At 40.5% G+C, this 27,824-nt stretch overlaps 1 protein-coding gene across 2 annotated transcripts; it reads right to left on the bottom strand.

Moving 5' to 3' along the window:
- Positions 1 to 711: 711 nt before the first annotated feature.
- Positions 712 to 27,824, bottom strand: PRKCI (protein kinase C iota). 2 transcript variants are annotated; one of them, XM_066193718.1, is made up of 18 exons: positions 27,709 to 27,824; positions 20,095 to 20,216; positions 15,582 to 15,671; positions 14,198 to 14,248; positions 12,914 to 12,999; positions 11,816 to 11,956; positions 10,909 to 10,963; positions 10,368 to 10,426; positions 9,715 to 9,891; positions 8,954 to 9,051; positions 7,897 to 7,983; positions 7,168 to 7,303; positions 6,573 to 6,660; positions 5,541 to 5,666; positions 5,358 to 5,437; positions 4,323 to 4,412; positions 3,925 to 4,040; positions 712 to 3,202 (listed from the first exon to the last, which is right to left on the bottom strand). In XM_066193718.1, the coding sequence occupies exons 1-18, from the start codon at positions 27,822 to 27,824 to the stop codon at positions 3,115 to 3,117; spliced, it is 1,806 nt and encodes a 601-aa protein (XP_066049815.1). In that variant the 3' UTR covers positions 712 to 3,114. The 2 variants fall into 2 exon arrangements, with proteins under 2 accessions (XP_066049815.1, XP_066049816.1); XM_066193719.1 differs by lacking the exons at positions 12,914 to 12,999; positions 20,095 to 20,216; positions 27,709 to 27,824 and having other exon boundaries at positions 15,582 to 15,667.

The following is a 27,824-nucleotide window of genomic DNA, read 5'->3' as shown; positions in this document are numbered from 1 at the left end:
TGGGGGGAGGTTAAGCATGTAAGATATGCAGCCATCTGCAGGATTGCCGACGCACACCCGTGCTAACAGGCAAGACAAAAATCTCTTTTAAAAAAGATACTGAAATACAGAAATTAAACCGCTGCATCTGTGGCAGGGTATGAGCTAAGTGCCATCACCCTGTGTGTCAGAAATCTGAGAATGCAGGGGAGGAGTTGAAGTAACAAAGAAATAAATCATGCAGAAGTAAGTGCAGCAGACGAGAGCGTTGCTCTGAACTCCAAATCCCAGCTCTGGCAGCTGAGATGACGTTGTACGAGTTCCAGCTGAAAGAGGCCCTTGGATGAGCAGGCTGAAGGAGCAGTTTGTATTTTCCTTTCGGATTTCTGTCTCTGTGCAGAGAATTGATGCCTCACTGCTTTTGTCTCATCACTGGTGTTGGAAGGAAAGACAGAACCTACAAGGATGGTATTTTTCCAAAGGACAAGATGAGCATGAGGCTGGGGAATGATGCTGGAACAGAATCTGCATTCTCAGACACGTTTGGTAAATGCAGGGTGAGAAAGGCATTTCTTGGGTTGCTGTGGCCTATCCCAGTGCAGTTTTCTGCAAGAAATGAAAAGATTAGAACAAGGCTCCCACGGGATATGGATAATTTAAAAGGGTCAGATGATGATCCCAAGAAAAGACCAGCATTTCACAGTATTTCTCTCAGATCTTAACACACAGAGGTCTAATATAAATGTTTTATTTAAAGTAAAAAGTGTGCACAAATAAAGGGAATGATTACACAACAACGCTCAAGACCATATTCCATATGAAACAGGAAAATAGTAGTGACAATATTAACTAGCAGAGCACCCATAGGAATCCAACTCGTGTACAAAAAGGAGGTTACTTCACATAAATACATCATGCTTCTGATGCAGAGACGTTATCCAAAAAAACAAAACCTACTGCACTGGACTGTTTACACCCAATGTCCCTTCTGAGTATTCATGACAGTTGCTGTATGCTTAACAATGAAAAATAACAGTTAATATCATGGCACTTTGGAGAAAATTAAAATTTAAAAATGGATTTACAGTAAATTAAGATTTGTCACTTTGCAACATTCTTAATGGTTAGATATGTAAATAGAAAAAGTATTTTTTCTGTGACAGTATTAAAAAAAAAACAAAAACAACTTTTGCTTTACTCTTCTGTGATGAATAGCAGAAATGTCCTTCCTTACATAAAGCCATTTCCCTTAATACTTTTAGGAAATTATGCCACTGCAGAGACAAGGCTTTTCTTGTTTGCTTTAAATGATTCCCAGATTTAATATCAGTTATGCCCTGGTGTCTAAACTGATCATGTGGGTGCAGGAGACAGAGGCTAAACAATCACCATTTTAAAACTGCACATTAGCTGCTCTTTAAAGGAAGGTTCACTCTGATATTTTACATTTGAAAAGATGCAACTTGAATTTAAGGAAACCTGATTTTGAACAGCGAGGAGGTTCAACACTTCCCTGAAACTGAAGCCCCTCAAATCGCTTCCCAGTTGTGAAAACTCAGTCCAATACTAAAGAGTTTCCTATTCACATTGCAAAGAAAAACATGAACTACATCTCATACCATGACACCAGTGTGGATTTGTGCAATCTCTCTGCTTGCAGCTGACATGGAACTGAACAGACATACACCAGAAAACTTGTGCTATGAAATTATTGTTGCCATACAAGGATTTTCACGGAAAGACACTGGCCAAGCAAAAGTCTACTAAAAGCTTCAGGTAACGTTTGCCAACTTGTGCTTACGGATTCTTAGATCTACTTTCAGTGACGCTTAGCTTCTCTTACGGCTCTTACATAACACAGATTCCTTTCCCCAGTGTCTCTTAATCCCTTTTCCCCAAAATAATAATAATAATAAAAAGTGGTACATTTGGCATTTCTTCAGCCCAACACATTCATAACTATTGCTTTAGCATTAAAAATAAGAATTATCTGTGCTGTATATTACACTGCTTACTAACATGAAATGTAAGAAACACACCTCTTAGTCTTAGTTTGACCCATTCTTTCAATTGCTTTCCTTGAGCCTGCTACCAACATTTCAGGTTTGATTGTGAGTACTGATCACCATCTCTAAGGGCAGAAGTTAAGGGACTCATTGTGGACAGCACCTATTTTATTCTAGATATGCTTTTTCCACTGGCAAAGTGGAACTCGCTCCCAGCAGCGTGGCAGTAAGATAAAGAAGGAACGGATGCCCTTTCCAGGCTGTACCGTGTGCAGTTCTAATGCAGTTAAGACAGCAAGTATAAAAGCAATAAATAGTATGAGGTTCAGTATTAGCTGCCCATTACTGCTCAATTATGCTGTACAGATTTTAACTTCTCAAAGAGTTAACTGAATTCTTTAATTAAACTGACACTTTATGCCATGTCCAACCCTTGCTGAAAGGGCCAGGCTAGAAAGGCACTCTTTGTATCAGTGCACAATTCCTAGTGTGGGTGTTGGAGCAAAGCCTATGAATTCTGATATGGTGTTAATAGCCTCCTCAGGGTAGGATCAATATTCCCCACGAAAGAAGCCAGTCTTGACCTATTCAGTGTAAATATCTGCTCTCCTTGCTGTCATTTCAGTCTGAAGGGCATGAACAAAGCTCTAATTTCTATGTCTAGAACAGGGAAATCAGATGTTCAGAGAGAAGAGATGTGGAGCTACAGAAGTGATAAATTCGTACTCATCTTGCTGAAAAATCTGAAATCCTCGAAGGATAATTTATTACATCACCTGATGCAATTTGTGTTCATGAAGCACTGAAAGCCTTTCCTTGCTCAGAACACTGTACTGGCAAACTATACAGCCAGACCCTTTGTTCAGTCAGGAGCCCCAGAGACCAACTCCTGAATTAAAATTCATATTTGGCAAAATTGTTAGAAAGTTCTAACATTTTAAACCTGGCAGCTGAAGGTTCAGTATAACAACTGTCCTGGACAACGATCAATACAAAAGGAAAATTCACACTAGGTGGCAAGGGCAGGATGTTGGGTTACTCATTTTATGCAAGTGCATCCAAATGGAGAGATGTTTATCCATGCAGAAACAAACGGAGTAACAATTGGCACAGTTCAGAAATGGAGAATTCAGACACATTCCTCAGCTGACATCAAAAGAGGATTTATGTATTCAAAGCCTTCAAATTCAGACTGGTCAATCTTCTTCACAATATCGCTATTAGGATTAAAAAACAGTCATAAGGTGAGCAAAATTAAAGATAACATTAACTGATAGTTTGACTTAAAATTTAAACCTGTTCAGTGGACTGCAATTGAGAAAACATCCCTTCCCTCTTTTGTCCCTCTCTACAGTTACCACTGGGTTTTTTTAACCCAAATAATAGTACCAAAACACAAAACCCCTCAAAAGCAGCGACTAGGCTTCACTCACTCTCCCACAAAACAGTCTGCAAGGTTTGCAGTTTCAAAACTTGCCCTAGACAGTTTTGTAAGGACCTGAAAACATTAGGATGTGATACATACTGCACCTGCATCAGCAGCTTTCCTAAACTTTATTTGTACAGTCTGCATTTAGAAAGGGATGAAGAAGGAAGCTGGATTTCAGACCTGATTAAGGTGCACAGGTAACATTTCATATACACTGTTTATGTTTACATATGATGTGAATGTTATATAAAACCCTATAAAAATTCCTAAAATGTGAACAGCAGCAGCTCAATCATACTAGAAAGGCCCTTCCCTCCTCATCCCAAATCAGGGCCTCTCATGAATAAGGAACCACAAATCCACTACCAAAATCAAGCACATTATCATGCATTTTGTAAATACTTTTCGGCCAGGATAATCTCACTTGACTACTAACAATATAAAACACCCAAACAAGTAAAAACAAAGCATCTTCTCTTCTCTGGACTTCTAAAATTCTACATTACTTACTCATCGTCTGGAGTGAGCTGCACAGGTTCATTGGTGAATTGGGAATCAAAGTTATCCAGACCAAATTCTCCAGATATATTTGGTTTAAATGGAGGCACCACTTGCTTTTGCTCCATCTAAGAAGAAATGCACTCTGTCACACTGAGAATGAGTTATAACCTATTGAATTATTTTTAAACAAGGCTGGAAATGACTATTAAGTTTGTTTTCTATACTTTCACAATCATTCTAATAATCTACTGCACTTACTGTGTGAAAAAGGGGGAAAAAAGATTGTGTATCGTAATTCTGGAACAACAGAAATTAACGTTTTTGAACTTAAGGTCCTCTCTTAGGCTCAAAACAACTTTGTCACTGTATGCAAAGAAACTCAGCCAAGGCAGGGGGCATCCACATACCAGATCCCAATCCACGTTGCGGAAGAAGGGATGTCCCTGGATGTCTGCAAACCCTGTCTGAGGATGGCAGCCCAAGCGTTCCTTTGGATCCTGTGCGAGCAAGAAAATATTTCTAAATGGATGCCACAGCCTACACATGAATAAAATGAATGTTACAAATCCTGTGAGAAATGAAACACCAGAGTTACAAGGAACACTGAAGAACTAAATTAGCATAATTTATTTTGGAAACTGCTCCAATTTACCCTCTGAAATAGGCAGGAATATATGGAAGCCCTTAACTGAATTTTATATAAATGACTATGCCGCTTTTCTTCATTTTCATTCAGACCTGTTAAACATTCCATAGGTTTCAGAGCAAGCTCGGTTAGATTACTAATGAATTTGATTCTTTCCCCCCACCTGCCCTTGCTCCGCCCTGAACAGATTATGCCAGGAAATCACACTGGGGCAGTAACTGCAGCTCCTGGTAAATACTGTGGAAAGCAGCTTATTTTCACAAGACAATTCCATTTCCAGGTACAAACATGCACACACTACCAGGGAGCTGTAAAAGCGTGCAGTGAATGGTGCGACTTTCTTAGAACTATTTAAACAAATCTGATTCCTCCTGTATCTCTTTCTTCCCATTCACGTAACACTCACTAAAAGCCAGCAGGTGCTTGGATTCATCGTCCACTACCACATATGCATCTTCTGACTCTCAGGTTAGAGGCCCCAGCAAGAAGTGAGCACATCCTGCCTCTGCATCTCCCTCCAGGAAGTCATCAGAAGCTGTCCAAGTGATTTGCTAAGCTGCTTCTCCCAGAACCAAACTAAATCTGGTCAGTCTGTTCAATTCTCCAGGTTAAAGAAATAGCTCGGAGCATTTCTATGCCTTTCACTTTGGAATAATCCCAGGCTGAGAACCAGGAGCTTCACATTTCAAGAGAAGTATCTAGAGTATGGCCCCCAGCCCCACTGAAATTCTGCTTTAAGCTCTCACCTTTTCTACCCTGCTTCTGTATTTGGCAGATAAAGTACATCAGCTCTTACCTTGTTAAGGAAACTCTTTAGAACACCGGCTGCTTTCACAGAGAGGGATCGCGGAATTCGGATCTGTTTTTCCAAAATTACTGCAAGAAAACAAGGTTCCTATCAGCCTTTGCATCTTTGAAGTTAGTTTAAAGGTTAGGTAGGAGCAAAGCACTGAAGTGTAGGAACACTCATGGTACTCACCTTGGAAGAGATAATCCTCTGTGTTCTGATCAGGGTTGTCAGAACTCCCGACGATGTCGAAGGGCGACCGGCCCGCCATCATCTCAAACATCAGCACACCAAGGGCCCACCAGTCCACGCTGAAGCCTAGAATTCAACAGAGAAAAAACACCACTGGAGACATTTCACAACCAAAATACCAACACCTCTGGGGCTAAAAACAGAGAAGAACAAATTCAAAAATGTAAGTATTGCCAGTCTTTCCAATTAGCTGAATAAAGGAGAGATAATGACTGTAGCAGACATTACGTGGATCGTTACGTACAACAGGAGGAGATGCTGTACAGAGGAAATGCAAAGAGGTCAAAGGTTGGCGTTAAGCCCTTAACAAAGGTTTAGATAATATTTAAGCCTAGTCATTATTAGCCAACTGTGCATTATCCAGGGTGGGAGATAAGGCCAAGGAAGAGCTGTGTGAGTCTTAATAACAGCAAATCAGTCATTCTTGGAGCAAAGCATATCTCCCCTACTATTCACTGCTAAAGGAAATCCCAGTAGCCAGGCTGGGGCTGATACAGTCTGGCTGGCCTCGAAAGCCGTGATAAGCAGGAGTATCTGAAGCCAGTATGAAAGAGATATTTGATTGCAATAAGATGGTAGATTTAAAAAAGTATGTAAAGGAACACCTACTATCTAGGCCTTTTGCAATGAATTTGTATCTAATCTGTCACTGCTGCCAAATGTAAAGCTCCAAAGCCAAACGATTCCAGACTGCAAGTAAATCATTAGCAGTCTCTAAAATATTAATAAACAATAATAAATTTGGAAGACTCAAGCTATTCTTCAAGACTGTTCAAAAGAATTTAAAATCTGCAATACAGAATATCTCATTTGCTTTGTGTGATGTTTTCTGCTCTTCCTTTGAAGGCTTTATTTACCTTTTCAGACAGGATGTTGAATTAAGACTGCTTTTTTACTTTCTACTGCTTAAACAACTCCAATAAGAAGAGACAAGGTGCAAGTTATAAAGTAGCAACAAGAAATTCCATTTACCATAATCCTCTCCCCGGAGAATTTCAGGTGCAATATAGTTTGGAGTCCCACAGAACGTGCTGGTTGTGTCACCGGGCCTCAGACCCTCCTTTAGGAAAAGATGGGAAGAAAATACTTTACAGCTAACTGAAGATCCCACACTCCTCTGCTAAGAGCTTCACTTTGAATTAATTAAGTCTTGAAACACCAGAGCTCTGGCAATTCCACGGCAAAGTCAGAGCCATGCTCCAGTGTCTTTGCAGTGACAAAAGTTTTCCCAGAGGAAATGGGCACTGCCACGGAATCCAAAGAAGAGCAAGTGACCGATCATTTCAACCTCTTTTGAAATCACCTTATCCTGAGTATTTCAGCCAACCCCTCCCAGACGAGTTGATCCAGCAGCTTTATGAAAACATAGATGGTACATGTGAGTGTAGTCTGTGCACTCTGGCATTTGCCTTTTCTCCACATGTGGAGGTGAAATGAACATACAGCCTGTGTGCACTGTGCACAAAGAGAGACCTTGAAATTTCACTTGTTAAAGTCTCTGCATCTTTTAATTTGTAACGATTTCTTAACTGTCGATTTTCCTGGTTAGCAAGAAACTAGATCTTACCTTGCACATGCCATAATCTGTGAGTTTAATATGCCCTTCAGAATCTAGGAGCACATTATCCAGTTTTAAATCCCTGTAGATTATCCCTCGCTCATGTAAATAGTTCAATGCTAGACTGATTTCAGCAGAATAAAACCTAGTGTAGAAAGAAATACTGATTACTCAAGTAATCAAAACCCAAAGCACAATAACACAGTCTTGGTAATATGATATTTTCTATACATAATCCCAAGTATTCTGTTCTTTTTCCACAGATATGTGACAAATTGTTTATAATCATACAAATGTTTCTATGCACTTCAAAAATTGCTTTTAGTTAATAGCAATGTCTCCTGCAATCATCCCTTTTATCTCACCATCTGAGATTAAGCATATGCACCAAGAACTCAGCATTTGCCTGGACAGCTGGTAGTGGTTGTTGTACAAGAAACACATTGATATCATTAGACATTAAAAAATACCACAAAACTGTTTTTCTAGAAAAAAATAGCAGACTGAAGTCATACAGAGTAATGCCAATGCAAACAACATCTACGTGCGTCCTATTACAGTTCCTTCTGGAAACAAAAACACGGTGGCTTGCAGCAGCAAAAGGAGGATGCAGTTTCACATTTCTCAAATCCTTAACATCTGGAGAGGATTTGCTGGCTCATCCCTCATAATCTCTGCACTGCTGCACTGTGTCAGAAAGCCACTGTTCTGATGCAAGAAATCTGGAACGAGACACACCTGGCATGTTCCTCTGGCAGCTTCCTCTGCCTCTGCATATGGAACATCAGATCTCCTCCATTGACGTACTCTATAACAAAGAATAACCTGGAACACACGGGATTGTGACAAATGATTGTGTGCACTGCTGAAAGAGGTGTGAGATGTTAGAGGTCTGTTATAGAACAATGCCCATTCCACTCCTCCCATCTCCGCCACCATGGCTGGTTTTACCATTTTTCCCCTCCTTTGAATAAATTCCCAAAGGTAAAAATCAAGTATGCAAAGTTTCTCTAGATAATTCCTTCGCTACTAAGGAATGTAAGTGATCCTTCCCACATTCCTCACCCATTACAGGTACTGCTTGTCATTACTACACACGTGACTGTATAGAGCCACATCGGTTTCTATGTACAAACCATTAAAAAAAAATTAAAAATCTAGTTTTCCTTCCTGAGCCCTTCAGTCTCCTTTGTTTGTGGTTAGTACTATAAATGTATGACAAATACACTTTCTTCTCACTTCCCTCCATTAGAAACAGCAGGGATACTATTTAAATGTACAATAACTGGATTTTCTATGTACTTAAAGGTATTACTGTATAGAACAGAAAAATAATAATTTTTATCTCTATTACTCAGTTTTCCTTTTGCAAACTCAGATCCTGTTTTCTGTGTCTTGCTCACAGATTCATCTTCAAACAATCCAGGCAAGTTTGAGACAATTATTCTTCTGTTTTCGTACTTCTGATTTTCATCTCCCCGAGCCTTTTTCCCTTCCATTCTACGTTCTCTTCTATCACATATTCTCAGTGTTGTTTTTTTTCCTACTAGCTGCACTTCTCTTCCTGTCCAGAATCCTCCCCACCACATCTACCAGAACTTTACATTCTTCTGCATTTTCCCCATCTGAAAACCTTAGGCGCATATGGCATTTGGATCACAAAATACTATGAGGATTTACAAAACATTGACTTTGCTGCTTAACACTTTATGCTTTAAATTTTAAGCCTTTGAGGTGCCTGATAGGATGAAATCTTTTCAATAAGATTATTTTATTATTAGTTTATGACCTTTACCTGCTTTCTGTCTGGAAGCAAGAGTGCAGTCCGACCAGAAAGGGATGATTTGAGGCCTGTTCAAAGACGTGTTTCTCTGTCTGAACCCAATCAATATCCTATTTTTTGAAGAAAAGTGACATTCAGAAAAGGATTGTTGCACTTCTTAGGTCAAGTATTAATGACAATTAGCAAAAAGACATTCAAGGGCTTTGCCGTCCTTGATTTACTTGCAAGAAATTAAATATTCTATGGTTCTGAAATTTGAAGCAACAGCTGACACCATACTTTTTATTTCCTGAATGTCCTCTCCTCTTAGCCTCACTATGTAACCACCTTGGGAATGAAAACACACTGATCTATAACAGACAAACTGGTGCAGGGAAATGTAAAGTAGCACCAAGAATTCAGAAGGAATCAATTGTAGACAAAGAAATAAATGCAAAAGCTCTTGGACAGCAATCCACAGTCACTCTGTGGAGTTTAATAGTACAATTTCTGACAGGTTTTCACTAATCACTGTGCAAAAATTGTTAAGATGGAGGTCTGATTTAACAAGCAATTAACACGGTGAGATTTCTTTGTGACAAAACCCCAGACTTGAACATACGAAAATCAGACTCCACTTGGCTATCTGCCTTGTGAACCTCCTATAGAGCAGTACAAGAAACCACACGCAGAATTCTCGCTGGGTGCTGCAGCCCAGACCTGGCTCCCACCTCATGGGGGACACCGGAGCTGTGTGGAAGAGCTGCCCAACTCCCTGAGAACACCTTGCCCACCTCATCATCGTTGACGAGCTCTTTCTTCACCACCTTCATGGCATAAATGCGCTCGGTTTTCTTCAGCCGAACCAGCAGCACTTTGGCATAGCTGCCCCTTCCAATGACTCGGAGCAAATCAAAATCCTGCAGGCCCAGACTGGAGGAAGCTTTGCCACTTTCCCTAATGCTCATTGCCTGTGGATAAAGGTGCAGTGAAATGAGGAAGAAGCCTTTGCCAGTGTCAGCAACTGCAAAAGTCAGCATTTCAAACGACGTTTCAAAATTAATATAAACCAGGGATTCAATTAACGCTTGTTATCTTAAGACTGTACTGTACTGGCAAGGAATGTGCTGGGAAACAAAGTAGGCACAGAAGACTTGGCAGATAAGAAACTAACCAAACTGGGAGAATTTGGAACACTTTCTAAATCAAAGCACATCTCAGGTCAAGGTTCAAAACAAAGCAGCATGCAAGCCACACATGCACACATCTCAGGAGCAACCCAAATGTGCCCTCTGTGCTGGTTTTCAGTTTGTAGCAAAGTAAACTACTAAAATCTTGAAACCGAGACACACAGGCTTTAAGATCTCTGAAGATCCTCAAGAGTTCCTTCCAACTTCAGATACTCTGTGATTCTATGTACAAAGTTAGCTCGGATAAGATACTTTACCTCTTTTTCTTCACCAACGTGGTCCAGGCTCTCATGACTCGAGGGATTGTATGGTATCACTGCAAGTGCAAGAAAAATTTATTAGACTGATGCAACACAACAGGATTTTCTTCACCCTTAAAATTTTCACAATCAGAGAAACACACTTTTAATGCTTCTATTGCAAATATTCAAAACTGATAGGTTTGCATTAGGACCATCACTCTGCCCCAAAAATAAACATGTTTGGCCACCACTCCAGCAGAAGCTCTGCTAATGCAGTTAAGGGTCTGAGTTTTTTTACTTGATCACGGCATTGGAAGTACTCAGCTTACTAAATGTAACTGACAGCATAAATTCTTCTTTGTTTAGCCAAGTTTCTGAAGCTGGTAAGATGCGGAAAACTGGAATTTTAATATTTACATCCCCCTTAGAATTAAGAAGCTGTCTTACTCTTCTTGTTCTATGAAAAAGTAAAGAAGAGTTTTCAAAATAATTTTACTTCAAAGTTCACTTTTCAGCAACTTATAGTACTTTAAAGAAAAAAAAATATTGATCTTACCTGTTTCTACATTATCTGAATGCACTGATGATGGATCCATAGGCATTATTGGTTCCTGCAAACACAGAGTATTTCTGTAATAGACTGTCCAAGTGTCAGACACATTATTTTAGAGTCAGTAAATGAAATGAATGATCCTGGAGGAATACAATCTAGCTACTTTTGAACTTGATTAGTCAACATAGTTACTAAAACTTACACAATGAAATTAACAACTGCATTCTTTATTTTCCCTATTTTCTGAAAGTCAGAAGCTGCAGAAGTGACATTTGGTACAACAGAGGAACAAATACAGCAGAGAAGAAGGAAGATAGAAAAACTCAAGTCCTTAAAAACTCAGGTATATATTTTAGTCAAAATAATTCCCCCCCCAAAAAAAAGACTCGAAGCTGTCTGCTTTATTAAACCAGGAGCAGTAAAAATCTCAATTTTTCTCAGGACTCAAGAACTGAAGATGACTGAGTTTCTCGGGAGAAAAGCCAAAATTTCTGCTCTTCATATTCCTTTGCTGTAAATGGGAAATAATCCAGTGATCTATCAGATATTTAGAGGATTTACTCCTGCTATTCATTTTGAAGATGTAAAATAGTGTGTACCTATATACATGCTATGCAATGTCCCTGTGAAGGATGAGATAAATGTCCCTTATATGCATATATGTGACAAAGGAAACAATGTCAGATGTGCGGATTAGACTCCTGTCTTGCCATAAATTGCAATCTTGCTTGGTGAATCCCAAACTTTCTTGCAAAAGTCATGGTAACCATAAAAATTATGTTTCAACTACTGTGATTATTCGCAGGCTGCAACTTGAAAACTATCAGTATAAAATGAGGGGGGGGGTTATTTGTTTGATTGGTTGGTTGCCGCTTTTTTTGAGGCAATTAATCAGGTCAGTTTTACTTACTGGCTGTAGTGTGTGTCGGCCACATTCAATGTTGACAAGTTTGTGACACTTCTTGTGAACCAGGAGTTTGCAGTTGATGCACTTGTAGCCCTGGCGCCCCAGGCCCCAGATCCGATCCGTGCAGATGGCACAGTGAGCTCTCTGCAATCAGAAACCAACAAAACTCAGCAAAGAGCAAAGCTGAAGAATAAAACTACCCAGCCACACTTGCACTAACCAAGCTCATCTCCTCACTTCTCTGTAGGTGAGTCCTTACAGAGGAAGGCAGGAGAGCAGAAGCTTCAACACCTTAAACAACCACACACTGCGAATGGGAAGATCACCACTCGCTGGAGGACATTCACAAAACAACTCCAAAGATCCATGAAAACAGGGTGCCTTTGGAGGCAAGAGTGGAAACTGGTTTAACTGTGGTGCCTTGACAGCCTTTAACCCAGATGAGGTCAAAAAACAACAACAAAAAAGCTGAAGTTAGACATGAGGATGCCCAAGATGAAGTTTAGTGGAGACGATCTCAAGCATTAAGCACACAATGCACTAAGCTTAGAGAAGAAGGAAGGATTATTGAAGCTGTCAAGGGACCTGACTTACTCAAATATTTTGTGTTTGGTTTTTGTTGTTGCTGTTTTTAAACACAGCAGAGCCTTCTTGGTCCTTAGCTAATTACATCTGACCCTTGCTTCCTGAAAACATTCTGAATGGTTTGTTATTTTCTGTCGATTACATGGCACCAGAAACAGGATGCCTGGAGAAACATCTCAGCTTTCTCCTTCATAAGTCATGAAAGAAAAGTCTGTGCATCATAAGCAAGCTCAGACCTTTTTATTCCCAGAAGCTGAAAAACTGAAAATCTACTTTTAGCCATCTAATACATTCCAGTTTGCCCTCTGGGAAGATTTGTTTAGGTTTTTTTTTCTATTTCAAATTCCTGATGATTTAATATTGCTTAAGTTTCCTGAAGATACAGGATTACCAGAAGCATATAGCCAACAGAAATGAGAATAAAACTACCTGATAACTTTTCAAGGCAATGGCATCATCATTATGAAAATAAGACACCCCTGCATCATGGCTTTAAGTACCCAACAAGAGTCTCACCCTGTTAAATCGTTTGGCTTGGAAAGTGTGCCCATTTGCACAATAGAGCTTTCGCCACCGGCGGGCGCCTCGGCGATAAATGGACTCTAAGAGGAAAAACACAGGATTATATCCAGACAAATGCAAACACAGAACTGCAACATCTTCTCCTGGAGGTTTCTGTGTAGGGTAACTTGCAGAGTAAAGTTTCCCTCCTGCACCTTACAGAAACACAGGAATGTTCCAAGTATCCTTTTTTTTTTTTGAGTTTTGGAGAAAATTTGAAGTAGAATATGCTGATCAACTCAAAGTTAATTCTGATTTTTCTGAAGTTAAAAGGAACAGTGAGTCAAGAGAAGATAAATTGTCCAAACAATGCAAGCACTTGAGTGCAAAGCATACACATACCTCAGCTCAACTTGGGGAGAAGCTGTGGGGAAGGGAAAGGAGGAAGGAAGGTGAATTGGGAGCATGACCTGATTTGTAAGATTGCTTGACAAATCCTCCAGTGTTTTAAATCCACGGCTGCCACTATTAATTTTTTTCTTTCATTTTCTTGACTATCACTTTATTTTCATTACTTGAGGCATGTCAGAAACCAAAACTGGAAACTAAGATATGAAAACCTACACCGAGCTGTAAATCTTTTTGTGATTCAGTCTGCAACCTCATTTTTCAGACAATCAGCATTACTCATTCTGCCCAAGTTAACTTTTAAACATGCACATTTAGATTGGATTGGTCAGAGATTTGGACAGCAAATTGACAGATGCTTGTGTGCATAACACACACACATACTCTTTTTTACAAAACTTTAAGACTGGGGGGGAATTTATCTCTTCAATGTCTAGAACATTAGTTAACACAATAGAGGTTTTTGGAGAATCCTCCTGATAGCACCTAAACATCAATTTCAAAAGAATTAACCACAGATCTGTAAATAGGGACACAACAAGTCATTATCATTGATTACAAGCCTCTGCTCACACGTGCCAGCCATGAGTCTGGCAACTCCCCCAAAAACAGAAAGAGGATAAAAAACTGTCATGATAGAAGAGGCAAAAGCAAGGAAAGCAGAGTGACATGGGTAGTTAACAGGAATGTGAAATGCTTATTAACAATGATTCAGAAGTGACAAACATTAAGTTTAGCAAGACTTCCTATTCCTTTTAAATATTTGCTTTTTACAGATTTGCATTATTAATATTCGTAAGTGCAGGATGCCAAACCAAAGAACAGTAAAATCTGCCAAAACAGGAAATCTGAACTGATTTTCTGTATTTCTTAGCTGAAATGCCTACTTACTATCTTCTCCTGGACAAGGCATGCCAGGCCGCTCTGGGACACAAGGAAATACTGCAAGAAAGACAAGAACTTTTCATTAGCTTTCATTTCAGACAGAAAATAAATCTTTGGGTTAAATACAACACTCCTGAAAGGCATTCAACCATCTAGAGAACAGCACTGACTGCACTTCAACAAAACCTTCTTTAAGAACAGGTGAGCTGCAAAGCACCACAAACCTCCTTTGCTGGGCATAGTAGTGACAGACATGAGAAATACATGCAAAAAGCAGAATAAATGAAGCTGTTACTTGAAGACAGTAACTAGAAAAAGTAATGATTTTGGTTTCTCATGTGGCAAATTTTCCCAGTTAGTCAAGATTTCCAAATACTAAAAATGTTTTATATGACAGTGTCCTAGTAGTTACATGGCATGTTGACTGCGTAAGTTTTTTGGGGTTTTTTCACTATTTATTTGGCTTCAGTAACCATCAGAGAGAAGCATAAATGTGGAAAGGCAGCTCTGGTGCCAGTTTAATCAGAAGTTTATCAAACACAAAAATTAATGGAGAAAGGGCACATGAAAAACTCAATATGCACAGAAGCAGTGAAATGTACCTACAAATGGATTATATTCCTCCCCTTTTAAAAACTCTCTGTGGGAAGCTGGAAGCTGTCTTTTCCTTTCAAATGGGCTGATGATAAACTAGATTTTTTGCATCTTTTTAAGAGAAGGAGCCTGTTCAGACACTGTAGTGTAACACACCAACACTTCATAACGATGACTTTTCTGCTCTAATCTCTGATAAACCAAGATTGACCTTCTACTGATAAAAAGTTACAAATAGCTAGAAAAGTATTCTGGAGAAGCTGCCAGAATAGGCATATAACCCCGAAGAATAAGAATTGAACAACTACCCATAAAACAGGGCCATGATATTATTAAGTTTAAAACTGAAGTACCTTATTTTAGAAAAGACAAACTTTTCATTAATCTCGCATCAGAAACAGAGCTCATTCGTGTTTTCTTTTCCTAATAGAGAAGCTGCTCTGAAGCACTTACCCATAATTAACTCCAGGCTAATGTATAAATCTAATAAACAAATAAGAAAATTGTACTTTATCCCTTCTAGCATTCGCTGCCAGCATCTGAAGGCACTTGGGCTGAATGAATGAAGAAACAGAGGCTGGACTTCGTGAATAAACTAACAGCAAAAGATTTTTTTCTCCCTTAATTGAATGAAGAAGAGCTAAAAACACAGTGGATGGTCATCAGCATGCCTTGACAGGATGGCCACAGGCCTGAGGGGACAAGGGTGTGAAAGGCACAGGAACGGAAGGTGAGAATTCCACTCATTCACAGGTACAAACATGAGCAGCAGTAAACTTCAACAAATTTCACCCACCATGGATCAGAAGCTCTGAATCCTTGTTTAGCTCATACAACCTAAAGGCCTCTTCTAACTCCAGCTGAGAGGAAACTGTACATGGATCTCCTGTGGAAGCAAAACAGAATAACACAAAACTCAAGCCCATTAGTTCCATACCATTCAGTACTACCATTCAGTAGCTCCCTCACAGCTGGTTCCAGGGTAATTATTGTAGAAAAAATCCAATATTCTCAAGTGTGGTAGTATTTATTTTTAACACTGTTCGAAGAGTACATCTGAAAAGAGTCATATTGGGTTCTTTCAGGGAAAATAAAAATCCAGGATATTCCCAAGAGGCAAGCAGATCATAAGAACAAAACATCATTGCTACAAGCATGGTTACACATTATTTTAGTACAGGAGGTGCAGGCTATATTCCGGCACCTAAAAACCTTCTAAGATTACCTTTCATTTCATGGATTTTTAATTAGAACTGAGTCAATTCTATTTTCACAGCTGCTTCAGCACTGCCAAGACTTGCACCAGGAGCTGCAAAAGCAGTCACAGCTCAAGTCTCTCCTCAAACCACAATGGAAACTTTTGACAAATAACATCATTTAAGTGGAACACCCCATTTTTCTGATTTGTAACTACTACTTCCATACTCACACAACTATTTGAAATAAAATCCCTTAAAGAAAGGACACCAAGGCAGAAGAAAGCTGGGAGCTGGCTGGCTTTTTTTCTTATTTTTTTTAACAAAACAACTGCAGTTTTGTTGACTATTTGTGATGGTGCAGAATAAATTACATGCCAAATCCTTGATGATAAAGTTTCTCAAACAAGACTGTGTTTTCACTGGTATCTCATGCACATTAGTAACCTTATAAAAAATTTGCCTCCTAAAAGAATAAACCTTTTTCAAAACAATACTGTAACTGAAACATTTTAAAAACAGCGTTGAATCTCAATCATCACTACCCCAAAGAAAGAAAATACTTCTAGTTATTAGCTCAACTTGTTCCCCTCCTCTTCATCTACACAAGATGTTCTGTACAAGAACAAGGGATTTATCTCTGCCTGCCCTAGCCTAAGCAGAAGTTTATTTTTTAGCCCCAATCCCTTACAGCAAGTCTGCCCTCCTATATTTCCAGTTTTTAACAGAAATACTACTTTCCATGTCTTTAAGTGGCCAACTGGTTATGGGCAACCAAACTGGAGGAAGGCAGAATAATTTCCATCCTGGCTAAACTGGATCCAGCCTGGAAGTTTTACTACTTTTGAGTCTTCAGTCAATAACACAGTTAGAAAGTCCACAAGCAACAGACCATTAACTATTATGTCTGTGTTTTATACTGCAAGGAATCTAAATTAACACAGCCACTGCTAAAGCTTTTCAGTGGAACCACACACCCAGCGGCGGGAGGTATCTCAACTCACCCACAAAAGCTTCTCCAGAGAATCTGTTTCGAATGTATCACAATGCGTTTGTTTCCAATGTCTCTTCCCCCAGAGCAGGAAGGACGTGGACCTGCTGGAGCCAGCCCAGAGGAGGTCACCGAGTTGATTACAGGGATGGGGGAACTCAGCTATGAGGAAAGGCTGGAAAGTGGGGATTGTTCACCCCGGAGAAGCTTTGGGGTGACCTAATTGTGGCCTTCCAGAACCTGGAGGAGCCAACAAGGAAGCTGAAGAGAGAATGTCTACAAGGGATGGAGAGACAGGACAGGGAGAACGGCTTCACGCTGACAGAGAACAGGTTTAGATTGGATATTGGGAAAAAATTCTTCCCTCTGAGGGTGGCGAGGCCCTGGCACAGGGTGCCCACCATCTGTGGAAGTGTCCAAGGCCAGACAGGATGGGGCTTTGGGCAACCTGGGATTGTGGAAGGTGTCCCTGCCCATGGCAGGGGGTGGAATGAGATGATCTTTAGTGTCCTGCCAACCCAAACCATTCTGTGGTGCTATGCATTCTGTGCTATGGCTAAAATATAAATAATACATGTAAATGGTCCATTCTCAGTGTTCTGTCTTTATTGTTTCCTGCACATCAAAATCCTCCAGATGAGTCCTTGAAGCCACCTACAGTCATTTTCCACCAAACCACTTCCCCCTAGAGCTGGACACCACAGTGCCCACCCACAGCACAAACTCACACCGGGCAGAGCAGGGTGGGAGGAGAAGGAACAACTGCATTTACTCAGACTCACTGTGAGAATCAACAAACCAGTTTTTCTTCATTTGTTTCTGACACCTGTGCAAACAGTTCTGTGTTAACTTTTGGCAGAAGCTAAAGAGGGTCTCAAGAACAAGCAAACTCAGAACAGAAGGTTTACAGACATCTCTCTCAACAGGCTTGAGCAGTACAAATTTTGCAGTCAAAGACAGCTGGGATACATAGGAAAATATTTACTTTTGAGTTATATAGCTAGAGACAACAGGCTGAGGACACACACAAGGCCAGTGTCCATCCCACAGGATGTTTAAGAAGGCAGAGTGAAACTGAATTTTCCACACATGGAAAAAAGAGATATTTGTCTAAAATCAAATCAAGTTCATTCTATTTTCCAGTTGTATCTGAAGACTTTAGAAATTACTCCACCCAATTAAACTGTATCTGTCTTTGTGTGCTATTACCTCTATTGAGATCAGAGTAGTGACACATGAAGCCCTCATCTTGCAAAGGCATTTACTGTATGACAAATCAAAACCTTCGTGTCCACGTAAATCCAGTTAAGGAGGAAGTCGTGATGCCCAGACCCCTTATCTTCTCTGAGACTATAAAAAGCATGAGTAATAGTGTAACAAGTACCAGCCCACAGCATCTACCAGCATGTACCAGCCCCCATTTCCTCATGTTACTGTTAAACAGTGAACTTCAGTTTTGGTGAAGAAGATGGGATTTTCCGGTAAAGCCAAACAGGTTTCTAGAAAGAATATCAGCTGAAAACACTCCAGAGTGGGGCTGAGAGAAGAAGCAGGGAGCCTGGCAAGAAGCCATGCATTGTACATGCAAGAATTATTCACAATAAAGACATGAGGATTTGCTTTACACACGCTCCTCATTGGCAGATTAACTTTTTCTCCACTGACATTAAACTGTAAGCCAATGATTAACGCAAACAGGGACTGCTTGTGAAAATCACATCCTACACATGAAAATAGTTCAGGCAAACTGCAACCTTCCTTTTTTTTTAATAAACCTATCTCGAATTAAAGAGCAGATATTGAGACTAAACAAACTGTGACTTCAAGTCAATTATTGAAGTATGAAGTGTTTATTAACAAAATATTTATATTTCCTGCCATGACTGACACTGCAGACTCCTCCACTGAGGTGGGGAGCCCGTTATCTTCCTGATGATAAAACATTACAGCCAGCTTATTATAAAGGAAATGTTCAACTCCCAGTAGCTCTGCTGCCCACTTCAGTCATAAACACTGTTCATTTTACTGTACTGCATCTGCCCGGTATAAATAACTTTAGAATGATGAGGAGAAGAAAAACACCCACCTGCTCAGACTCCCAACACCACAGAATCTTCAACACACCTGCCTCTATGGCACTTCCAAAAATCGACTTTGTTCCACATTTAGCTTTAGATTGAATAAACTGGCAGGAGCCCAATTTGAAACGGGAGGAAACAGTTCCATAAGCACCATTTATGCTGATGGCTGCATGCAAACACCAACCACAGCCAACAAATCACCGCACACTGCAGCCTTTTATGTACTGCATCAGCTAAAATAACTCCACAGCAATCTCATAATTCAGAGTGCTCTTCGTTGCAGCTGTAGCTCAAAACCTACACGTGGAACAAACTAATTTCACTGAGAAAACAGAACCTACAAATAACCTTTAAAAATAATTACTACTGTACACACACAGCTCAGAGGGTGACATCTGTTAACAGGGAGAACTGACTCTGGACTTTTTTCATCCAAGGTAAACTGTAAGATGGATAATGTAAGCACTAGAGATGAGTTCTCAGTCAAGGTTATCACTGCACTTTGATGAAAAGTTACTACACATCGTTAGTGTTTGGAAGAAATTTTATTATTAGCCATGTGTTAATAGACTTTAGGTTGCTAAAGTAACAGCTGATAATAACACTTGAGATATAATGTTTTTGGTTACACATACAACTCAACTATACATTAAATTACATCAGTGTTTTAGATAAATACTCCAATTTATATAACTTAATATCTGTTTAACTCTTTCAAAAATATAAGATATAAAGGGAATCTCCAGCAGTATAAAGGAATACTTTCTGTTGCCTTCATAAGAAATCCTAACAGTGAATAAACATTTTCACAGTCACTGAAATCTTGTTTAGTTTATAAAGACAGAGAGCAAGCTAGACACTAAGTAGTGTGAAACAAACACCTCTTCATTAAGCTCTACTTAAGAAGGCATTGGATAACTTATTTTTGGAGTCAGATTCCATGTTTTATAACCTTATCTCATGAAGGTGGAGGAAAAGGAAAAGATGACAGAGAAAGAAAAGCTGGGAAGTTGAGCAATGTACTGATGAGCATTGATTTACCTTCCTCATCAATCCATTTCATGGTGAAAAGCTGCTCGTTGTCAAAGGAGCACATGTCCCGAACTTCATTGCACAGTCCCTCAAAGGAGATGGAAGGCTCAAAATAGGTTATCATGATGTCCCTGAGAAAGAAAAATATATTTCAGAAACTATTCCAGAAAACAACATTGATCATCATGTCTATTAACCCCTGCACCCTTGATGCAGCTCCCTCCAAAATTTTAAAGTAAAATAAAGTACCTAAGTTCCCTTCTTATAGCAAAGTTGGGCTCCAACTGATTTTTATTACTTGACATTTAATCCTCCAGGTATCTGCTTCAGAAAAAACTTCAGATCGTATGCCCAAGTAACTACGAAGTGAGTTGCAGCAGACATTAACGACAAAGAGAAATTAGATCTCTTACACCAGTGGAAACTCAAGAATGAAATGCTGCAGATGTTTGAACAATGTCCAAAACATATTTCTCGTTTTACTTTCTCTTTAACAGTTCTTTTGTTATTAGCATCAAAATGTAAAAACACAAACATCCACTCCAACTAAATTTTGAGTGTGTAGATGTTATGAAAAATTAATGACAAATACTGGGCAGATTTCCTAGCAGACTTGGGGGAATGTGCAAATATTCAAAGTGCCTCTAAGAAGAGTGGTGCTGCACACAATGAAGGGGAAGGCTGACAGAGTTGTATACTAAGAATTGAAACGTATGGCTTTACTGTTATCCAGAATGGGTATTTCTGTGATAATTAAAAGTGAGTTAACCTGCTTTTAATAGCAAAAAATGCTGTCCCACTGTGTTGGCTGGGCCTTAAAGGGGAACAGGTAACGGGGTTCAGACCCTTAACCAAAGAGTTGGGAGACAGAGTTAGAGGAAGGTTGTTTACAACATACTCCTCAAACATAGCATAAAAGCCCCATGTTTGAGCTACAAGATTAATCTTCCCATACAAACCTCACCCAGCTGGATTTGCTCTGGTGGGTGCCAGCGCCCAGGACTGTTTGGGGGAGCTAAAAAAAAGAACTGAAGCAACAAAGCTTCTACCCGGTCAGAAATCCCACCAAGGTTCCCACCAGCCTGAAGTGTACGCATGCGGCAAGTTAAATACCTTTAAATCATCACGTGCATGGGCAGATTGAGATCAAGAAGGTGACTTAACATAAAAACTGTGGTTATGGAATCGGAACAGCGCTCAGGAGGGGCAGAGAGCACACAAAAACCAAGCTGCTTGCCTGAGGCTCCTCTGAGAGCAGCAGCAGGAATAAAATCACCCGGCGATTTCTAAGCTCTGCAGAAGAACAGCGAGCCTGCTCCTGGATTTATGAGCATCATCACCCGGGTTAGGTTTAGTTAGGGGGCAGACTCCAGTAAATACAGCAGCCCAGGATAAACACAACATCTCTTCAATAATTTGAGTAAAGCTGTCAAAAAGCTGCTCCGTGATTTGGTAGAGGAATTGCTCCTGTTCTTTCCAGGTGTGACAAAATGCAAAACAAACAACAACCAGACCCCGGTGTTTAGACGCAGCACAGTCATTTAGCGCAATTGGGGCTTTATTTGAAAGCCCAAATCACATCCATCCAACACAGCAAACTCTTAGACACAAAGGTCTCCCTTTGCATCTTCCACGGAAACACCAGCTGGGAGCCCAGTGCCAACAAGGCAGACCTGACAGCGTGTCACTGTCACACTAGGAGGCAAAGCCTCAACCTGTATTTCCTGTTTTTCCTGAAGGAAACAAGGTACTGCTTACTTAGCAGCTCCACTAAGTTTACCATCCCTTCATTGATTCACATTTTAGCACAGATACATTCACTGGGGAATATGTTCTTTAAAAAAATCAGTTCTGAAGAGTGCTGAGAAGCCAAAGTATTTATATTTATATTTACATTTTTATTTATTTACATTTCAGGGGTTTCTGGGATTGAACTAGTCAGTAGAGAGTTTGTTAAATGACTATTACTCCCAGAAAAGCAGAAAGTCACAGACCACACTTTTTGAGACTGTCATCACTGATGCTTCAGCAAAAACTGGAGATTAAATTATATATATATATATAATAGCAAAATCTGTTGAGCACATTTTAAAATGTGATGATTCAAGGTCACTTAAAATAGATTTATCTGTACTGCAAAAAACAGGAAAAATCACAATGCTAAAGTGTACTGAACAGCCTTGGAATCTCCTCATATCTCTGAAGTAAAAGCTGGTACCAACTGAAAAAGAAAATCTTACTCCTTGTCGGTACCTTTAAGTAGCAAACCAGTTTTTCTTCAGAAAAAAAAAAAAAAGACAGTTTAATTATTTCAGAATCTAAATGTGTTCTCTAAATTACCACCCTAATACCTCTAGCAGGACATGTATCAACCAGTTATCAAATTATTTGGAATATCTCTTCTGCTACAGCAGACACTAATCAGTCTGTCAGAGAACTCCAGCCAACTGCAGTATTAAAAGAGCAAGATGATGTCAAGTATAAAAAGGCTCCACAAGCAATTTCCACATGACACAGGAACTGAAAGGTTCCAGGTCTCCCGACTGCTTTATTTTGCCATTTGAACTCCACTGATGACCCTGACGTTTCCTGCTGACCCAGGCCTCACTTTCACAATCGTTCTGTTGTCACACCTTCGTGTCTTCACACTTCTCGCCCCTAACGCAGAACTGATGATGCCTTCATTAGGAAAAAGCTGGATTCACCCAAGCCAAGAAGTTAAGCTCTATTCAGAAAAAAAAAAAAATAAAATTGCATTTTAAATAAAAGTTAGCTGGCCAAATTAAGGACAAAGGAAAGTGAATATGGACCATAGCCTGCTAACTTACAGCAAAGATACAAAATGTTTTCTTTTACTGAAACAATCGGCCTTTCCTTGTGATGAAGATAAGGTTATACACTGCTCGGAATAAACATGTTTGTCATAAAGCTATTCCAAGGTGAAACAAATATCTTTGCTTGCCCCCTCTTGGCACACACAGGAAATTAGAAGAAAATCTGATTCAAGCACACCTTTTGCACCACCGCATCTGGAGGTGCCAACTAATTCCTACTATGGAAGCACGAGATTTTTCACAATTTGTTTCAGCACTGTTAGAGTTGGTCTGAATCAGGGACCCGTGAGTAGGAAACGTGCAAATATACAAGACAGCACTTGTCCTAAATTACTTTCACTGAAAATGCTATCACTTCTATCTTTCATAAATATTAATAAAGATAACTTATTCATACTACTAGAAGGCCTGTCTGAGTCAATATCCTGCAAATATCAGAATCAGTAAATAAATCTTAGGAAGACTGAGAAAAGGCAAATGGTAAACCTAAACACACTAGAGAATGTATTTTAAATACATATAGAAGACCACACTGTCCACCTTTCCTGAGATCAAACAGCTTTCCTCACTTTCCTTCACAAATCATCCCAGAGTTGTAATGTCCGTTAACAACAACAACAAAAAAAACCAACACAAAAAGCCCAAAACCAATGCCAACAATTGAACACAATTCAATATTTGCACCTCATATTTCACTCTGATCTTGAACTCCCCAGAGGAAACAACCCTGTAAGAACAGACACTACTGCTTTAGACTTTTCCAGCTGCAGCCTCATTTACCCCAAATTATCTATGGGGAAATGCACAGACACATTAAACACGTTACCTTCATATCCCCCCATGCATCACACACCTGGGCCAGTCATTAAGGTGTTTGAAAAGGTCTAATTAGAGCTCACTGCAATGAACCCTGACAGGACTCCTGGGGAATTCTGCTGTGTCAGAGACATTTCTGTGCCTTGAGCTGCAGCCACTGCCATTCACAGACATTTAAAGCATTGCTTTCCCCTGTGCAGGTCTGTTTTTCTGGAAAAAATATATTGTTAGAGAGCTAAATCAATGTTAAAACAGCAAGAAGGGGGAGAAATGTATTTACAGGCTTAGTCCAAAGTATTCTTAAGCTGAACACTCTTCTACGAAGAACTTGATTGTCAACAGACAACAGAAGACACTGTGCCAAAGAACTAATCAAAAAGTGCCCAAGATAAAGAAAATTAAAAAGAAATCATGCAAGAATTCAAGAATCCTTAAGAAACTAATTCCCCGGAAATCTTTATCGAGGTACGTTTTGATTTTACAATTAAAATTTATTTTCTCCTCACGCTTTTACCACTCACCTAACTAAAAGAATTAAAATTAAGACAAGAAGCAGGTTTAACATGCATCATGAGAGGACTGTCAGGCATGTTCTTCACCTCAACCAAACCAAACTGAAGGCAAGCAAAGCACTGGTATCTCCCCCTTTTTTATTAAAAATCTAACCTACATTACAGCCTACACAGCTAAAACCAGCATAAAATCTATGTCAGGCACCGAAAGAATACATGCTAGCAGTTCTAATCATGACAGAAAAACGGTAACTATAGCGGTTTGGTTTCGGTTCTTTTTTGAACCTACGGGATTCCTTGAGCATGAGCAGTGAATTATTCCTACCTGTACTCTACCCCTAGAACACATGTATGGATGATATAACAACTTCTTGTGCTGACCTGGACGCCTTAAGCTTTAGCTTTCGTATTTGCAGATTCTGTGTTACCTAGGGATGTAGCTTTGAGCCACATGTTGTCAGTAAGCTTTCTTCACAGGGTAGGCAGACAAAACAAATTCCTCTTTGCTGAACACCAAGGACAACTCTCAGGCCCGAAAAACACGAACAATGGTGGACTGAAGGGAGGAACAAGAAGGATGGGACCTCACAACCCGAAGCTGTAATTGGACAATTAAACCCCAATATGCAAACGGACCAAAACTGATAAAAACGTAAGACCTCGTGTCCGGGCGGGGTTTTTGGTGTAGTGTTTGTAGTGGACTCGGGGTGCAGCCTCGGTCGGGCTTCGGTCCTGTTCAAGGCGGATCCTGGAGGCCTTTCAATAAATACCTGTTTTCTTCTCTAGCTCTGTCCAGTCTCTGTTTCAGGGCAGCCTTCTAGGCAACAACCTGACAAAAAGCATCTCCAGCAAACGAGGTAAGACAAAAGGCAAACTTTGAATATCATCAGAGGGCTGAAATGGTTGTAATTACAGATGCTGATCAGTGCCATACACTGGGAGCTGCTGTACTTGGTTATTGCATCAACAAAAATCCACCTCTGGAGTAACAGTGAATTCCTAAAAACGTCCTCAGGAACCTCTGTTACACACACTGCACAGATCACAGTCACTCCTTAAAATATGTAACACTATTTTAAGAATTTTAAACAACCAGTTCTCTGTGGAAGATAAGCACAGTTTAAATGAGAGAAGGAAATACCTGGAAAAGCTCAACTTAAAGCCCTAGTTCCCAAGTCTCTGGGAATTCCCCATTCCCTTATTCTCAAGGATCTGTGTTCATTTTTAGGAAAATTTCCCGTCCCGTTTTAACATATTTCATGAATCTAAGATAAAGAATTACCTCTGCACGGTTCAATGAAACAAAGACTCTTCAAAGGGTCCTGAGTGAAGTCTTTGTCTCGGCTGAGGAAAGCAATTGGGCTCCTGGCCAGACCCAGCCGAGTTTTGGGGATTCAGGCTCGGCTCTTGCCCCAGGCAAGTATCCCGACTATCAGATTCCCAAACGTTTCAAGAACAAATCTGTGCTTCTAAGGGGCTGGGTTGGGTTGGGTTGGCTTGGCGGTTTTTTTTTGTTTCCTTTTCTTTTTAACCATAAACTCTTTCTGGAAGATGAAAAAGACCTTCCCAGCCAGACTTTCCCAATAACTTCTGCAACCCACTTAAATGCTTCCATTAAAAGGAAATTAGGAGAGATTAACGTTTCCTGATTAACACTGTTTGCCATTAATTCCTCAATCCAGCTCTGAGACAGTTCATTTGAAGAACGGGGGGAAAGCTGCCTTTGGTATCAGCATTTAGTTCTCAGTCTCCAAGTCATTTTCAGGGTAAGTGCAGGTAAAATATTTGGCTTTGATAACCCCTTGATAGTGCAAGTCTGAGAAGGGGCTTGAGACTTTCTGTTGTAAGAAAGTGGAGAGAATGATTTGCTTGTATCTCAAAATAAATCATGACTAGGCAGTCAGCTTGTTAGTTTGTTGGTATTCACAATGGTTAACCAACACCCTCTATGACTCAATGCCATTATTAAACTGATAACTGCATTAACAGATAAAAAGTCAATGGACGGGGCTCAAAACAAACATTCCAGTGCCTGTGAAATTATTACCAGTGTCATGAGCCAGCATTCCTGTCCAGTGTAGCATATTTTTTCCTTACTCCCACAACCCTGGGCTGCTTCCTCCTTGTTCTTGCCCCACAGCCTCCCTGTGCTAAGGCAAGAATCCATGTGATTGCATGTGTAGGTGATCAAGATTAAAACTGACCCAGCAGAAGAAGAATAGATGGTTTTCACCCAGAGTTGACATTTTAGTTCGCTGTCTGACCAAATGAACAACTCTACCAGCTGACAGCCAGGGGGATCTTTGCTTAAGAAAAAGTGGATTAAAGGGACTGTGAAACAAAGAGCTCAGAATTTCACATACTTTGACAGTGTCTCACATGTCCTTTAAAGCCACAGACTGTGCCAGTCTCTACTACAGACTTCTGTCAAGAAAAGTCCGAAAGCACACACGAGCCAGAAACCAAACACGGCAGCAAATACCAAGTGCTCAGTGTAGTTTCCATACCTCTCCTTAAAATTACACAGCTAGAGATAGCAGAGAGTAAATACTGAAAATGTAATACACATCTCCTTGTGCTCAACACGCATAACTGGAAGGAAGCTATCAAGAGCATCGTGTTCACTCTTAATCCAAAAATGCAACCTACATTGTTTTCTGCTTAGATCATCTCCCCTCAAACTTAATGGCCCAATGAACCACTGGCAACCCTTGCACTGAAACTAATTAAGTCCTGTAACTGTTACTATTTAATAGTGGGCTGTGAACCCAAGGCAGGACGTTTCTATTGCTTTCTGTGTTATTGCTGGAGAGCCACTGAATTAGGCCCACAAAATTCAGGTTTCCATTTCGCAGACACCTAGTATTTTGGGTTTTTTTAAGAGCAGAAGCATAACTGACAGTAGGTGCATCTGGGCTACCATTCACAGACTCCCCTGGAAATCGCTCAATCCCTGGCGAACAGCCTAAAGACCCATGGAAGAAATTTTCATACAAACATCCTCTTCCTTTAGCCCTGAACATCACTTAACACAGAAAGACCAGGACCAAAGCTGGGTCCCGAACAGACTAAGTACGACTTTCGGCGTGTGTTATGAAGGAATATATACTTATTACCGGCAGCCAGGGCCTGGGGGTGAAGGGAAGCAGGATGAGCAGACCAAAGGCTGCTCAGGCACATCCCTGCTCACCGGGACGGCCATCCCAGGAGAAGGGAGGACCCGACTCCCACCCTGAACCCTGACACCAGTCCTGCACTTCACATCCATTTCAGCACGGCTACTTGGTCGTGGACTGTTTTTCCTCCGCTCTTTCCCTCCTCCCCTACAAGTCAGAGGATACCCAGGGTTTGAGGCAGGAGTCTCCCCGGGAGCCCGTGCCGGGTACCCCGAACACCCGCGGCGCCGCTCCGGACGCTCCTCTCCGCCCGGCCGTCCCCGGGGGCTCGGCGCCCGCACTCACCCCTTGTAGTAAGCTTTCACGCGGACCTGGTGGGCGCCGTCCCCGCCGAGGCTGCCCCCGAGGCCTCCCGGAGCCGACATGGTGCTGCCGGCGCCGCCGTCCCGCTGTGTCGGCAT

This window comes from Chamaea fasciata, unplaced genomic scaffold (genome assembly GCF_029207755.1).
Source record: "Chamaea fasciata isolate MVZ Bird 193981 ecotype frontalis unplaced genomic scaffold, bChaFas1.0.hap1 SCAF_11, whole genome shotgun sequence".
NCBI lineage: Eukaryota > Metazoa > Chordata > Aves > Passeriformes > Sylviidae > Chamaea > Chamaea fasciata.
Note: the sequence above shows the minus strand (reverse complement) of the source record. Positions and strands in the feature narration are given on the sequence as shown.

Bases quoted from the DNA above. Each gene is read 5' to 3' on its own strand.
- PRKCI (XM_066193718.1), bottom strand. From the start codon at position 27,824: ATGCCGACACAGCGGGACGGCGGCGCCGGCAGCACCATGTCGGCTCCG. The intron at 20,217-27,708 runs GTGAGTGCGGGC...TTTCTTTCTCAG, and splicing joins GTGAAAGCTTACTACAAGGG to GGACATCATGATAACCTATT. The intron at 3,203-3,924 runs GTAAGTAATGTA...TAATCCTAATAG, and splicing joins CAGCTCACTCCAGACGATGA to CGATATTGTGAAGAAGATTG.